Source organism: Chiloscyllium plagiosum, unplaced genomic scaffold (genome assembly GCF_037043375.1).
Source record: "Chiloscyllium plagiosum isolate Xiang-an unplaced genomic scaffold, Cpla_swu_hap1 HiC_scaffold_19, whole genome shotgun sequence".
Classification (NCBI taxonomy): domain Eukaryota; kingdom Metazoa; phylum Chordata; class Chondrichthyes; order Orectolobiformes; family Hemiscylliidae; genus Chiloscyllium; species Chiloscyllium plagiosum.
Window position 1 is genome coordinate 27532588 of NW_028270157.1, and position 17295 is coordinate 27549882.

The 17295-nt window shown below is 40.4% G+C and overlaps 1 protein-coding gene across 1 annotated transcript in view; it reads right to left on the minus strand.

Annotated features, from left to right (window-relative positions):
* Positions 1-17295, minus strand: part of otogl (otogelin-like) — a 209721-nt gene that overhangs the window by 38423 nt on the left and 154003 nt on the right. The window contains exons 37-41 of the mRNA XM_087997558.1: positions 16150-16339; positions 9233-9453; positions 8507-8645; positions 3987-4178; positions 41-253 (exon numbers count right to left, since the gene is read on the minus strand). Of these exons, the coding sequence (XP_087853684.1) occupies positions 41-253; positions 3987-4178; positions 8507-8645; positions 9233-9453; positions 16150-16339 (955 nt within the window). The remainder of the gene's footprint in view (positions 1-40; positions 254-3986; positions 4179-8506; positions 8646-9232; positions 9454-16149; positions 16340-17295) is intronic.

Consider the following 17295-nt stretch of genomic DNA (forward strand, 5'->3'; position numbering starts at 1 on the left):
GAACTATTGTAATAATTTTATTGTAATAATTAACACATACCACAAATTTTCTTTGGACAACAGGCTCCCTCCTCAATGACATCAATAATTATCTCTCCTTCTCTTTCACACATTGGTGATGGTACTTCAACACATTCAGGTTCCACTGCAACAATAGTTCCATTCCCCAAGCACTTGTACATACAGCATCCTTTATGTGATCCATTCCAGGTCTCATCCGCTGCCCGTGGTTGGCCTTCATTATCTGTGCAAGCTGAAAGAAAGTCAGAAATAATAATAATCAATATGACTTAAAGTTTTCTGCTTTACCAAGCTTAGGATTTAAACTTTGAGGGAACTAAATGTGTGCTTTAATTTCACACTATCAATGAGTTTGCTTCTTTTAGCTATGCCTTTGTGCAGTGGTTTGGCTTCATCTTATTTGGCAGTCCCTCAGAAGTGAGTATAACTTGCTTCACTTTATTTTGATGGGATCAGAAATAAGTTCAATGAGCAATCTGTAGACCCTGTCACATGTGGGGCAGGTAGTGTTTGAATGCTGAGGCAGATGAGTTGTTGTGAGATGTGCGCATTCTTGCCATGCCGCTCCATGACCATGAAGTCCCTTGATGTGTATAATTTTTTCATTTAGTCGATCACAAGCCAGGGACTCGCATGTGTCGGCAGGGCAGTTTGACCTCTTCAGGGAAGCTTTGAGGACACTGCCGAATGATTTCTTTATCCTGCTGCCACTCTGAGTTCTGAGTATAACAGTTGCGTCAGATGCTGAGCAAAGGAACAAGAAACCTTATCCAGCAAAATAGATTTTGGGTGATCAGTGCCTTGTTGATATATGTTGACTGGGAAGAATTCACTGTTGTTGAATCATCTTTCTTGCCACTAGATATGGAGGATCTTACAAATATACCACTGCTGGTGCTTCTCGAGTGGTTATGACTTGGAGATGCCGGTGTTGGACTGGGGTATACAAAGTTAAAAATCATACAACACCAGGTTATAGTCCAGCAGGTTTATTTGGAAGCACTGAAAGACATAAATTCTATGCTATAAATTCTGTGTCTTATGATCTTATACTCCACAACCACCTGGTGAAGGGGCAGAGCTCCGAAATAAACCTATTGGACTATAACCTGGTGTTGTATGATTTTTAACTCTTGTAGATTATTCACATCTCTGAAGCAAATAGGAGTGTGTGGATCATTGCTGCCTGTAAATGGGCATGAATCAAGAGGCCAAATCATGCATCCTCTCTCTCATGTCTGAAGAAGATCAAGATCAAACAGTAACTTGGAACTTACACATCGGTTAGATGATAACACCAAGTGAAAAGCAAGATATTTGATAGCAAACAGGTATAATATATGTCAATGGGGATGTTGGAGAATATACAGGTCCCAGCATCATTTCATTATTTAATGGGAGAATCTTACTTGTCTGTGGGGGGAGGGGGGGGGCGGGGGAGCAGGCAATACATTTCAGGGCTCAAAACCCACTTGCTCACTATGGAGATGAACAACACAGATGTAGTGGCAGTCTACAAGAAAGCAGTACTTGTATATTGTCATAGAGCAGAAAGCCAGTGAGTATTGACACAGCTCACAGATGATATCATCTGCGTTTTATACAGCTTTAAGTGCTTGCTGAAAATACTTTGGGACAAAATATACTGGAGATGCTCACCATGTCACATCTCCATGTTCAGCGTAAAGGCAAAGCACAACTCATGCCCAAAGTGGAATCATTTTGCAAGTTGATTTCAGCTAAGGGCTCTTGTCATGCCACGGTAGTGTCTCTGTCTCAGAACCTGGAGGCCCAGGTTCATGTCGTACCTACTCTAGAAGTATTTACTAACATCTCTCAGTGGATTGATTCAAAAATGTCAAAAATAACTTCATTAACTTATTGCATGGCTCTTCCTGAGAGTGAGGTATTACATGGAGAATCCATCTCAAAATGCAAAACACCAGATCATTTTAAGGAGTACTTAGTCAAGATCATGAGTATTGCTTATTGAAGATGGCACAAGAGAATCTATTTTGCGTGCCGAGTTCAACAAACATCAACATTTTTTGTAATTTCCTCTAAATCCTGCAATAGGCATACTTCAACTTTATGACAACTCTATTGTTTCAGTTTCAGCAATGAACATAATTTCAGTCTGGTACAAAAATTCCACTCTGGACAGGTTCATTTCCTACATAGCCAAATGCCAAAGCTTGATTCAAACTTGTAGACACCACTGGAATGCACATGAAAGTGATCAATGATACAGACTATATGCACCCTTACCCTTCTTTATTTATAGAGCCTGGGAAAAGATACTGTCATGCTCCTATTATTACCATAATAGCTCTGCCAGTTTCACAAAATCTGAGACAATTATCATTTGTAATCTGTGCCTAGGTGACGTGAAAACTGCAACAGCTAGAAAAAGACGGTATCATTGAGCGAAACTAGTGATTACCCAACAAGAAAATGGCAAACTTGGACAATTTGTCGACCAGCAACAATGCAATAATTCCAGACAAGCAATTGCTTTCAAAGACAGCATTATTTTGGCTATGATGCACTCTGTATAATAGTCTCCCAATACTTGCCACCAGTGGTTAAAATTGAAGAATGAGCCCTTGCATACAGTGCCTATGAAAGAAAGCAGTAAAAAGCCAAAGGCATTGATTGTATTTGTTGGGGAAGGGAGGATATTTTCCCTTCAATTTAGAAGTCACAATAATTGTTCTTACCTAAATTTTTAGATGTGTGCTGGTCCAAAACCAGGAAGTGCTTTTCTGTTTTCTTCTCATGAATTTATTCATTTGAACAGTGAATAACCAAGGGGAAATGTAATAGGACTGACATTTGATATTTTCAACATTTAAATGCCAACATAAGGGCATCATACTCTCAGTGCAAGAACTATTCACAGCCTCCAATACTCTGGATATTAATCAAGCAGGCAACCTTCTACAATCCAGAACTGGCATGATCCCACAGCCTCAGAAAGTTCACAATGTGATGGAGCTATCTTCAGATCTGTCTGGAGAAGCCTCTGTAAATTCTAAAGTGTTTTGGGTTCTATAAATGAACTGAATTAAGAACAAAAATACCTCTGCATTGAAATAAATCTAATAAATAAACCCTAGGGGAATGGAGCCCAACGCAAGTATAACATGCAGCTACAAGTCAATATGACAGAAAGGAATGTTTGATCTCTTCAGGATTGCTTTGAGAGAATGTGCTTAATCCTGCTGAGCATCTCCTGCCACCAAGTGATATTCTAAGTTAACTGGTTGCTCTAGGAATCTGATAGCATGTCCATCTCAACAGAGTTGTTTTGAGTGATTCTCACATCAATGCTTGTCATGTTGGCATGAGACAAGATGGTCCTATTCAACCATCTTTCTGATCACTGGATTTGAAGAATCTTGTAAAGACAGCCCTGATGTTATTTCTCTGATCCTTTGCAAGGCCTATTGTGGGTTGTTCAAATCTTGAAAGCACATGGATATGCGGCAATCACTCATAGAAATAAACTATGACCTTAAACTTAAGTTTGACATCCTCAAATGTTCTTTTCTTAAATTGGCTGAAGGTTGAGCGAGCACACAGGAGGCTTTCCTTAGTTTCTTTGTCTATGTTTGCCTTTGTTGAGAGGCAGTTTGCAAACTATGGGAAAATGGTTCACCTTTGTCAAGATCTCACCATTGGTCTTGTTTGTGCAAATTATATCATCATTTTGCAGAATCCAAGCCACTTACATCCCATATCTTTATTTTACATTGTCTGTGAAATGTAGTACATGCATGCACAAGGACAAAGATTGGAACACTAATGGTCATTAGTACTACTTTCACTTCTGTATTAAACTCAAAATAAATAGGAAACATATGCCAATAATTTACTAAATGAACTATCAAATAGCCAGCAAATTGTCGAGTGGAGTTAATGCTATTTGCGCATACTTCTAAACTACTGCAAGATATACTAACCACACTGTTCCTCTGTAACACAGTAGTTAGAGTCTGGTTGATGCAGCAGAGTTCCTCGAGGACAAACACAACTCTCACTAACAAATGAACAGGTTGAGTCGTGCTCCAAATAGAAGTCTTTGTTTTGACATGTTTTACTTTCGCAAGCTGGCACACAAGGTTGGTACTCCATGCCTATGGGGCAGCTAAGTGCTGTATGTAAAATAGCAGAATCATATTACAGAATTATCAAAGTAACACTTCCAAAATTTAGCATATTAAACAACCACCATAAGTGCAGCTCTTCTGCCTGAATATCTTACAGAATGAATCACAAAGAAGCAAGGAGGAACTATGCAGGTTCACTCAGTGGTTTACATTTAAGATGTGACCCATTAAGGTCATCTCCCCTTCAAAATTGAAAAGTACGTCAAAAGTGTTTCTTATGATCACACCTGAAGTTATTATTGGCCAAGTCAGATGGCAGACTAAAATCTGGCTCAATAGATTACATTTTTGTTGCTTTCGATTACTATGGTGTCCTTCACTAAAGCACAAGCATTCAATGTTGCAGATTTTGTTTTAACAATAAAACAGAAGTGAGTCATGAAATAGAATAAAGCAAGTTATTTACAAATAACATAATTTAAAAGTTTTCATGATATGCAGTGAAATAAAATCTGATCTATCAACACTTTATAGTACTCAAACACCAAAGCTTTGATTTAATTGCTTCTTTCAATTCCTAGTCTTGAGATTTTCACAGATTCAGAATGACAGAATCCTTACAGTTTGGAAACAGGCCATTTGGCCCAATAAGCTCACACCGACCGTCCGAAGAGCATCCCATCTAGACCAATTTCCCTACCCTTTCTCTGTAACCCTACATTTCCCATGGCTAATGCACCTAACCTTTTCATCCCTGAACACTAAGTGCAATTTAGCATAGCCAATCCACCTAACCTGCACAACTTTGGATTGTGGGAGGAAACCAGAGCATCCGGTGGAAACCCATGCAGACACAGGCAGAACATGCAAACTCCACACAGACAGTTGCCCGAGGGTGGAATTGAACCCAGGTCCCTGGCGCTGGGAGGCAGCAGTACTAATCACTGAGCCACTGTGCCATTTTGATGGTCTTTTCTTTGATTAGTCACTCAATTGAGTTTAAACGTTCTGCCCATCAAATAATCCATTTAGATTTCTAACCATTTTCTTCTGGTTTGGAATGCTCAACTAGAAATCTCACACCAACGTAACCTAAAATGTATCTTAAAAAAGAACTTCATTACCCATTAAAAAATTTTCTTAACACTATTTCTATGTTACATTAATAGTAGTAACAGATTGACATTAAACATGCAATGAGTTACACAGCAACCATATTCTACATAGGTTCATGAGCATTTCAGTTTTCAGTATCCTTCATATGTGTTCTCAATAAAATGACTGCTATACCATTTTCTTTTCCAGGCACATGAGTTAATTTCAAATCATACAATTGGAGAATTAAGCTCCCCCAGAATAATCAGAAATTCTTGCCCTGAAATGTTTCCAAGAAAATCCTTTGTAAACAACATCTTCTGCCACATTGTTGGTGGTGTATATTTCAAAATGTTATAGAGCCTACCCAGACTCAATGTCCCCTTATCAACTGCTGAAGATTATTGTTAACAGACAGTCAATTCATTTCAAAAATCACTGACAGTCCATTCAAGCCCCAACTCACAGTAAAATAGCCCAAACACCAATGTTGTTGGCATCAACAGCCAGTCTGGATGCCTTCTCATAATTCAGCATAACAAAGTCAATAAGGTTGTCTGCATAGTTGTGAAACATTGACATTCTTGTGCCCATTCAAACTTTCTGCCTTTCTTCAATAGGCTTATTAAAAATTCAAATTATCCAGTCAAACCGTTTCCACGCTTGGCTGAAAACCTCTCTGATTGTAAATCAATCACAGTACAAACAAATTCCCATTTTCATTCCAGGAGTTGCTCCCTCAATAATACTGGTATAAAAGCCATAACTTGAGAAATGCTGACAAGTTAATCATTAAACCCTTTCATACACACAGACCAAACTCCACATGCCACTGGTCTAAAATCCAAACGTCTGGGGAAGGTGAGACCTGGACAAGAAGGATGGGTTGCACCTGAACTAGAGGGGCACAAATGTCCTGGATAGGAGATTTGTTCATGTGGTTCTGGAGGGTTTAAACTAGTTTGGCAAGGGGGTGGGAACCAGAGCTACATGTCTGAGAAGGAGGTAGTTGTAGATGGGGCAGTGACAGTATGTAGTGAATCTATTGGAAAGGTTTTTCACGCGATGAAACAAAGGGATCGGTTAAAGTATGTTTGGTTTAACACAAGGAGTGTTAGAAATAAGAATAATGAACTTAGAGCATGGATCACTACTTGGGACTATGATGTTGTGGCCATAACGGAGACGTGGGTTTCACAGGGGCAGGAATGTTTGCTAGATGTTCTAAGGTTTATAACGTTTAAAAAGAACAGAGAGGGTAGAAAAAGAGTAGTGGGTGCAGCATTGCTAATCAGAGAGTGCATCACAGCTACAGAAATGAAGGTTGTTGACGATATTTGTCTACTGAGTCAGTATGAGTGGATAAATGCGAAGTGATGCATTTTGGAAGGTCGAACTTGAAAGGTGAATACAGGATTAAATACAGGATTCTTGGTAGTGTGGAGGAACAGAGGGATCTTTGTGTTCTAGTGCATACATCCCTCAAAGTTGCCATCCAAGTAAATAGGGTTGTTAAGAAAGTATATGGTGTCTTGGCTTTCATTAACAGGTGGATCGAGTTTAAGAGCCGTGAGGTTTTGCTGCAGCTTTACAAGACCCTGGTAAGGAGAAAGTGAGGTCTGCAGATACTGGAGATCAGAGCTGAAAATGTGTTGCTGGAAAAGCGCAGCAGGTCAGGCAGCATCCAGGGAACAGGAGAATCGACGTTTTGGGCATAAGCCCTTCTTCAGGAATTCCTGAAGAAGGGCTTATGCCCATAACGTCGATTCTCCTGTTCCCTGGATGCTGCCTGACCTGCTGCGCTTTTCCAGCAACACAAGACCCTGGTGAGACCACACTTGGAATATTGTGTCCAGTTCTGGAAAGATACGGAGGCTTTGGAGAGGGTGCCAAGAAGTTTTACCATGATTCTGCCTGAACTGGAGGGCTTGTCTTAAGAAGAGGTTGACTAAGCTCAGACTTTTCTCTTTGGAGAGAAGGAGGAAGAGAGGTGATCGAGGTATACAAGGTAATGAGAGGCATGGATAGAGTCAATAGCCAGAAACTTTTCCCTAGGGCAGGATTGACTGGCACAAGGGGTCATACTTTTAAGATATTAGGAGGAAGGCATAAAGGAAATGTCAGATGTACATTCTTTACGCAGAGAGTTGTGAATGCATTGAATGTGTTGCCAGCCGTGGTGGTGGAAGCAGTGTCATTAGGGACTTTTAAGCAACTGCTGGACATGCACATGAGAGGTACATAGGTTAGATTATTTTTCCTATTCCTATTTAGATTAGGAATAATCCTCGGCACAACTTCATGGGCCGAAGGGCCTGTTTCTGTGCTGTACTTTTCTATGTTCTATGTTCTATTAACTCTGAGTCTAAGATCCTCAAACACTCAACAGTTGCTGTAAATGTCATTGCATTGGCTTCCACAAGCTCCTACATAATACAGCAACAACAAATCACCTAACTAGCAACCTTTGTTCTATTTAATTAATTTGGATGCTAAATATTTTAAAGATGTGTTTCTTATTTCTCTGTAGGTTGCGATAGGGCACAGGGGATTTTGAAAGATTATATGATCTCCCAAACTCACTCTTCAAAAACGGTGCTCCGGTTTCCTCCCACAGTCCAAAGATGTGCAGGTCAGGTGAATTGGCCATGCTAAATTGCCCGTAGTGTTAGGTTAAAGGGGTAAATGTAGGGGTATGGATGGGTTGCGCTTCGGTGGGTCGGTGTGGACTTGTTGGGCTGAAGGGCCTGTTTCCACACTGTAAGTAATCTAATCTAATCTAATCTTATTGCACCTTGTCAAAAGGTATAGTGCCAGAAATGAGACTAGGAACCCTGAATCAGGTTCCAACAAATCCAGCCCTATTCCAGTGTGTGAGCCGAATTTGCAGCCAATCTATATCAAATAATCAGGAAAAATTATGTAAAACTGCTAATTTGGTGGCTTTTAAATTATTTTTCTTGCTGCAAAGGATTGTGCTTGTTTGTAAATAAAGGGAGATTTACTTACATATGTTACACTACATATTCACTTTGTCGCTGCAATTAGTGTGAGTCTCAATATAATAAGGCGAGCAGTGAAACAATGTAAAAGAGAGGAAGTAAGCCCCTCATTAGATTTTTTTTCTTCATTTCCATTCTGTAGTATCAATATAGAATATTGATAGCAAACTGTTCAACCATGCAAAAACAGATGTGATGGGGCATTTACTATGTTTAGTTTATACTAACTAAATGTTATGTAGTAATCATTAAAAGTTAGCAAGACTTAAAACTTACGACAAAATTCTGGAGTCCTCCAGGGAATGCAAACATTGTATTTATTGCAAGCAGCTGCATATAAAGCCAAAGCATCACACTGATGTGTCACATAGTGGAAATCCCTGATCCACAGTTCACAAAATATTTCTGGAGTAACCTTGAGGTGGACAGACATTTGTGAAAAACAATAATAAAAAAAAGGATCCTTTAATTCATCATCCTTTGACCTGGTTAAAAAAAACCATATACCTCCAAATATTGTTATTTGAATAACTAGTATTATATACCCCAAATGTTACATCATAATTAGAGTATTCATAATGATTTTACTAGGGTTCTGATTACTTCAGAAGTACTCCAACTTAAAAATGAACCATACTCAAAAGAAAGTAACCATACAATTTTTTTCTGACTCAAAGTTGATATTGTGAAATGTAGAAATATATACAAATGATTCATGAATGCTTGATCCTCCCACTATTTGTAAATTAGTCTATTCTTAGAGCCCTTTGAATTGATCATCCTGCAAGGTGATTGAAAAGGGTATTCCAAATAAATTTAATCACGTTGAATTGTCAGCATTTTATTACTTGTAGTATTCTTAAAATTTGACATTGGTGAATTGCACTGCGACATTGAAAGAACGATTTATTAATGTTTCATCAACTGCACTCAAATAATTCAAATAATTCATAACTTAAAATGTGCTGTGTAATTTGCAAAAAGAAATAAATCTTTACTTACATGTTGATGGCACAAGGTCCAAGGATTCTGATTCAACATATCAAAGCAAGCAGTACAGTTACCAGTGGTGCAATTTTGTTTTCGACATCTGAAACAGTTAGTTTCCAGTCCAGATGTTTCAACCATCCAACTTTCAAGGAAAAGGCCTACATTTTCCACTTCTGTGACAATGGTTCCATTTGGTAGCTTGAGATCATCAGCAGGATTGCCATTACAACAGCCTAAAGTGACCAGAGGTTGATTGACCAGAAACATTGGAGGTAACATACATTAATGATGCTGAAATTATATTATTAGCATATATAATAATAGAGTAGAATATAATCCCTACAATGTGGAAATAAGCCATTCTGTCAAGTAAGTCTACACTGACTGTTTGAAGAATATTCCTCCCAGACCCATCCAACCTACACTAACCCTGTATTTCCCATGGCTAACCTACACATCCCTGAACATTATGGGCAATTTAGCATGGCCAACCCACCTAACTTACACATCATTGGATTGTGGGGGAAACCAGAGCACTCAACAGAAACCCACACCTACACAGGAAGAATGCGTAAACTCCACACAGACAGCCATCTGAGGTGGAATCAAACTCAGTCGCTGATGCTGTGAGGTAGCAGTGCTAACCACTGAGCCATCACACTGCTGGTATTTTGGTTAGTTGTCTGAAAAGGGCATACGGACTTCTGTATATTGCTTGTTGAAACCAATGTTTGTTTCAATGAATTAATTTGTACAGCGTTACATAAAAAAATTATAAATTGACTCCAACAAATATGCAATTATGGAATCACACGTGTATTCCATGCAAGACAAATCATTAACCAAACCCAAATAAGATACCAAAATTGCAGGATTTGTGATTGTTGTACCACAGTTACACCCTAGAAGATCCCAGGTTACATTTCTTGGCCTCTGTTGGCTAACTAAACAAAGCCAATACAGCAGTCATGGATCCTATATTTGTTCAACAATGGCTCAGGAAGGACAAAAATCCACCAAGACTCACTTTTCCAGCAGAATTCAGTGACATCTGCTGAAAGATGTACATGCTGATCAAAGACAGCATTATTTTGGCTATGATGCACTCTGTATAATAGTCTCCCAATACTTGCCACCAGTGTTTAAAATTGAAGAATGAACCCTTGCATACAGTGCCTATGAAGGAAGGCAGTAAAAAGCCAAAGACATTGATAGCATTTGTTGGGAAAGGAAGGGCATTTTCCCTTCAATTTAGAAGTCACAATAATTGTTCTTATCTAAATTTTTAGATGTGTGCTGGTCCAAAACCAGGAAGTACTTTTCTGTTTTCTTCTCATTAATTTATTCATTTGAACAGTGAATCCTCACTCATAACCAAGGGAAAATGTAATAGGACTGACATTTGATATTTTCAACATTTAAATGAAATATACATTTAAATGCCAATGTAAAGGCATCATACTCTCAGTGCAAGAACTATTCACAGCCTCCAATACTCTGGATATTAATCAAACAGGCAACCTTTCATCATGACTACATTTTTAAAATGGAGAAAATGAGGACTGCAGACGCTGGAGGTCAGAGTTCAGAGTGTGGTCCTGAAAAAGCACAGCAGGTCAGGCAGCATCCAAGGAGCAGGAGAATCATGTTTCTGGCAAAAGCCCTTCATCAGGAATGAGGCTGTGAGCCGAAGGGGTCGTGAGATAAATAGAAGGGGTGGGGCTGGAGGGAAGGTAGCTGAGAGTGCAATAGATGGAAGTGGGGGTAATGGTGATAGGTCAGAAAGGCAGGTGGAGCATATAGGTGGGAAGGAAGATGGACAGGTAGGACAGGTCATGAGGGCGGTGCCAAGTTGGAAGGTGGGAACTGGGATAAGGTGGGGGTGGGGGAGGGAAAATGAGGAAACTGGTGAGATCCACCGTGATGCCATGTGGTTGGACTGTCCCAAGATGGAAGATGAGGCGTTCTTCTTCCGGGCATCGGGTGGTTCGGGACTGGCGATGGAGGAGGCCCAGGACTACATGTCCATGGCGGAGTGGGAGGGGGAGTTGAAGTATTCAGCCATGAGGCGGTGGGGTTGGTTGGTACGCTGTCCTGGAGATGTTCTCTGAAGCACTCTGCAAGTAGGCATCCTGTCTCCCCAATGTAGAGGAGACCCCATCCTCTACATTGGATGCAGTAAATGACATGTGTGGAAGTGCAGGTATAACTCTGCTGGATGTGGAAGGCTCCTTTTGGGTCTTGAATAGAGGTGGAGTGGGCATAGGTTTTGCAATTCTTGTGGTGGCAAGGGAAGGAGCCAGGAGCGGAGGGTGGGGGCATGGTACTTTCAAAGGAGTCATGGAGGGAATTGTCTTTACAGAAAGCGGGAGGGGGTGGGGAGGGAAACATATCTGTGGTGGTGGGGTCCATTTGTATGTGGCAGAAATGGCAGAGGATGATGCAATGTATCCAGAGGTTTGTGGGGTGGAAGGTAAGGACCAGGGGAAGTTCTGTCCTTGTTGCAGTTGGAGGAGTGGGGTTTGAGGGCGGAGGTGCCGGAAGTGGATGAAACGCGCTGGAGGGCATCATCAACCATGTGGGAGGGGAAATTGTGGCCTTTGAAGAAGGGTGGCATCTGGTGTCTTCTCTGTCTACTTGCACGGTGCTTCAGAGAACATCTCTGGGCCACCCACACCAAACAACCCCACCGTCCCGTGGCTGAACACTTTAACTCCCCCTCTACCCTGCCAAGGACATGCAGGTCCTGGGCCTCCTCCATCGCCACTCCCTAATCACCTGATACCTGGAGGAAGAACACCTCATCTTCTGCCTCAGGACTCTCCAATCACACGGCATCAATGTGGATTTCACCAGTTTCCTCATTTCTGCTCCCCCCACCTTATCTCAGTTCCAAACTTCCAACTCGGCACCACCCATGATGACCTGTCCTACTTGTCCACCTTCCTTCCCAACTCTCCACTCCACCCTCCTCTCTGACCTTTACCCCCACCTCCATCTACCTATTGCACTCCCAGCTACTTTCTCCCCAGTCCCACCCACCTCCCATTTATCTCTCCACCCCCTAGGCTCACAGCCTCATTCCTGATTGTGTAACGAACCAGAATTGGTCAGAGACCTCGAAGTGAAGGAGCCATTGGGAAGTAGTGACTATAATACAATAAGCTTCAATCTGCAATTTGAGAGGGAGAGGGTACAGTCGGAAGTGACAGTACTTCTGTTGAATAAAGGGAACTATGGAGCTATGAGGGAAGAGCTGGCCAAAGTTCAATGGTGCAATACCTTAGCAGGGATGTCCGTGGGGGAACAATGGCAGATATTTCTGTGTATAATGCAGAAGTTGCAGGATCAGTTCATTCCTAAAAGGAAGAAAGATCCCAGGAGGAGGCATGGGCGGCCGTGGCTGACGAGGGAAGTAAATAAACATATAAAGTTAAAAGAGAAAAAGTATAACATAGCTAAGATAAGTGGGAAAACTGAGGACTGGGAAGCTTTTAAAGAGCAACAGAGGATTACTAAGAAGGAAAGAACAAAGAAATGGCAGAAGAATTGAATGGGTACTTCAGATCTGTGTTCACTGGGGAAGACACAAGCAATCTCCCTGAGGTAACAGTGGCTGAAGGACCTGAACTTAAGGGAATTTATATTTGCCAGGATTTGGAGTTGGAGAGACTGTTAGGTCTGAAGGTTGATAAGTCTCCGGGCCTGATGGTCTGCATCCCAGAGTACTGAAGGAGGTGGCTCGGGAAATCGTGGATGCGTTGGTGATTATTTTCCAGAGTTCAATAGATTCGGGGTCGGTTCCTGAGGATTGGAGGGTGGCTAATGTTATACCACTTTTTAAGAAAGGTGGGCGAGAGAAAGCAGGAAATTATAGACCAGTTAATCTGACCTCAGTGGTGGGAAAGATGCTGGAGTCTATTATAAAGGATGAAATTACTGCACATCTGGATAGTAGTAACAGGATAGGACAGAGTCAGCATGGATTTATGAAGGGGAAATCATGCTTGACTAATCTTCTTGAATTTTTTGAGGATGTAACTCTGAAGTTGGACGAGGGAGATCCAGTAGATGTAGTGTACCTGGACTTTCAGAAAGCTTTTGATAAAGTCCCACACAGGAGGTTAGTGAGTAAAATTAGGGCGCATGGTATTGGGGGCAAAGTACTAGATTAGATTGAAAATTGGTTGGCTAATAGGAAACAAAGGGTAGTGATAAACGGCTCCATTTCAGAATGGCAGGCAGTGACCAGTGGGGTACTGCAGGGATCCGTGCTGGGACCGCAGCTTTTTACAATATATGTTAATGATATAGAAGATGGTATCAGCAATATCATTAGCAAATTTGCTGATGATACAAAGCTGGGTGGCAGGGTGAAATGTGATGAGGATGTTAGGAGATTACAGGGTGACCTGGACAAGTTAAGTGAGTGGGCAGATGCATGGCAGATGCAGTTTAATGTGGATAAATGTATGGTTATCCACTTTGGTGGCAAGAACAGGAAGGCAGACTACTACCTCAATGGAATCAATTTATGCAAAGGGGCAGTACAGAGAGATCTGGGTGTTCTTGTACACCAGTCAATGAAGGCAAGCATGCAGGTACAGCAGATAGCGAAGAAGGCTAATAGCATGCTGGCCTTCATAACAAGAGGAATTGAGTATAGAAGCAAAGAGGTGCTTCTGCAGCTGTACAGGGCCCTGGTGAGACCACACCTGGAGTTCTGTGTGCAGTTCTGGTCTCCAAATTTGAGGAAAGACATTCTGGCTATTGAGGGAGTGCAGTGTAGATTCACAAGGTCAATTCCTGGAATGGCAGGATTACCTTACACTGAAAGACTGAAGCGACTGGGTTTGTATACCTTTGAGTTTCGAAGACTGAGAGGGGATCTGATTGAGATGTATAAGATTATGAAAGGATTGGACACTCTGGCAGTAGGAAACATATTTCCACTGATGAGTGAGTGCCAAACCAGAGGACACAGCTTAAAAATACGGGTAGACCATTTAGGACAGAGCTCAGGAGAAACCTCTTCACCCAGAGAGTGGTGGCTGTGTGGAATGCTCTGCACCAGAGGGCAGTGGAGGCCCACTCTCTGGATTCATTTAAGAAAGAGTTGGATAGAGCTCTCAAAGATAGTGGAATCAAGGGTTATGGAGATAAGGCAGGAACAGGATAGTGATTAGGAATGATCAGCCATGATTATATTGAATGGCGGTGCAGGCTCGAAGGGCTGAATGGCCTACTCCTGCACCTATTGTCTATTGTCTATTTATGAAGGGCTTTTGCCCGAAACATCGATTCTCCTGCTCCTCGGATGCTGCCTGACCTGCTGTGTTTTTCCAGCACCACACTCTTGACTATATTTTTAAAATGCAGTATTAGTTTAAATCAAGAAGTTTCACATCTATTAATTAAAGTATATGTTTTCTATGGGAATGAATTTCAATTTAAATTCTTTATCTACAAGTATTGTGATCCCTTTAAGCACTACATTAATGAAGTTCTAATTGTAAATGGGCAATGGAAGCACGAGAATGAGAGCAGACCATTTATTCCATCGAGCCTGTTTCAAAATTTAAATGACATCAGGGCTGATCCACAATCTAAATTCTTAAAGAAGTGCTAACAATCGTAAACATCCTAAAAGTGACAGAATAATATTTCCTTGTCCTGGTTCCAGTTTAACAGGAGGAAATAAACAGTGCCACAGAATAAATTGTCCATTGTGACATCTTGACAAACATCAACATTACTATCTTGTCTTGCCATTATCAACACATTGGACTTTTGTAATGCACTTTTCTGTATCCTTAAATATTTCAGCATCAACACTATATTACACACATATTACATACATACATGGCATAAGAAATCAAATCCTTTTTTATTTGTAGATCTAATACATATATGTTCAAAAACGCTTGTAAGAACAAGTCCAGCAATTACAGACCGGTCAGTTTCAATTCAGTCATGGGCATGCTTCGAGAAACAATTATTTTGGATGGAATTAGTGGTCGCATGGAAACAAAATGTGTTGATTAAGAAGAGCATGATTTTCTAAAGGGAAAATAGAATTTGAATAACTCACTGGAGTTTTTTGAAGAAGTAACAGAAATGTTTCATGAAAATAATGTGGCTGAGGTGATGTGCATAAACTTTCAATTGGCATTCAATACAATGCCACACAACACTTATGAGAAAAGTTATAACACATGGAATAAAAGGAACAGAAGCCATGTGGATACAAAATTAGCTGAGTATAGGAAACTAAGTGAAATGGTCAATGGATACTTTTCAAGCTGGAGAAAAGATTGTATTGGAATTTCTTAGGGTCTGTATTGGGACCCTTCCTTTTCCTGTTATATATTGATGATTTAGATCAGTGGGCTCAAACCTGTTTCTGCATACAATCACTTTTTGAATTTAGGTCCGATCCAGGGTTATATACATTTTGATGCAAATAGATTGATTTGGGGTCTGTATAGGGCCAATGAGGTATGGATGAAAGTGCATAAATTGATATGATGTTTTTTTGAGGGTTTATAAAGTCGGGCAGAGAAGCATAGAATGGCATGGCGACTATGAGAGGCTTTGTGGGGCTGGTGAGAGGCATAGAGAAGCTTGAGGAGCTAAACAGGCTGTGTGGGATTATGCCAAGGTAAGGGGGAAACATGGGTTGACATTGGTGTGGCATGAGAGATACGTTAGTTTGAATGGATGTTTCATGTCTTTTCTAAATTAAATTTGTTAAAAATTGTTGTGTCACACTTCCACTTGAAGACAGCAAACAACCAGAACTGAAGATGAAAGAAATATCTATTAGAACTTCATAACTGCAATTAAGACTGAAATGATAAATGGGTATTAACTCAAATTACAGGTGACAGGAAAACTTTGAGAACAACTCACATCTACAGTTCACTTACCACACAAGCCTTTAGTTCCCACAGTTCTGTTGGAGGGCAAACCAAATTCTAACACAATGATGCCTGTACTGCGATACCATTGAATTGTAACTCCAGCAGGAGTTGTGATCAGATACATTGCTCCAGTATCCTGTATATGGAAGCCTAGTTTTGTGAACGGAAGTCGAGCAGGTCTTGTGTTTACTGTTGTCTGCAGAGAAAATAAATGCAACTGAAATCTTGCCGTACAATGACCTTCACAAGTTGAACAGTTAATGTTTCATGAGGAATTGATTTACAATAAATATATTTTGAACAACAATAACATGCCCTACCAGTCTATGTTTAGATTCATAAACAGAAATCATAACATGAAGGTACTAACCTTTCAGATTATTTCCAAGCAAAAATGACAAATTAGGAGCACTGCTTGCTGTGGCTCACCAGGAATCAGCTACAGCATTACTGTACAATGTTCCATGAAACTAGCAAAGAATTTAAGACTTCATAGCTTAGATAAAACTCATTACAGAGGAATGGTCCCATGGTCTGCAATGCTTCTCTCAGGTTAATAACAAATTATTGCTAAACCACAGCCTTCAATCGGTCAGTTGTCTTGTAGCTAGAATGATTGCTCCTCTTCTACACACCCTCGCAGTTGCCAGATCATCCCTCAATTTGAATCTTAACCTCTAACACCTCATGCGAATTTGCTCTTTTCCCAGTCATTTTCCTTCCATCATCTTCTTTCTAATTGCTCTTCTCCACAAATGCCTTCCTCTATTTTGCTCAGGAGGTGTCTTCCTTTGCCAATTATTCTCCTTCCTATTGATTTCTTTCTCAACCAACTTCCTCCTGAATTTCCCAGCTTTTTCATCAGCATGCTATTTAAAGTCACCCGATGTCAGATGCATCTGACACCTTTCCATTCAGGTGCAGGAATTATTCCCAGCTCATAGTCTCTAACACAAATTATTTCTAAGCTGACTACTTGAGAAAAAGGATAAATGCAAATATTTATGTACTGTTACAGTGTTTTGCTATAATTATCATGTACCATAATTAACTGTATGAATCAAATGAATTATTAGAAGATACAGATTTAAAATAAATAATGATAAATACAAAAGAATTAAAAACACTGTGGGTATTGTCTGGCTATCATAC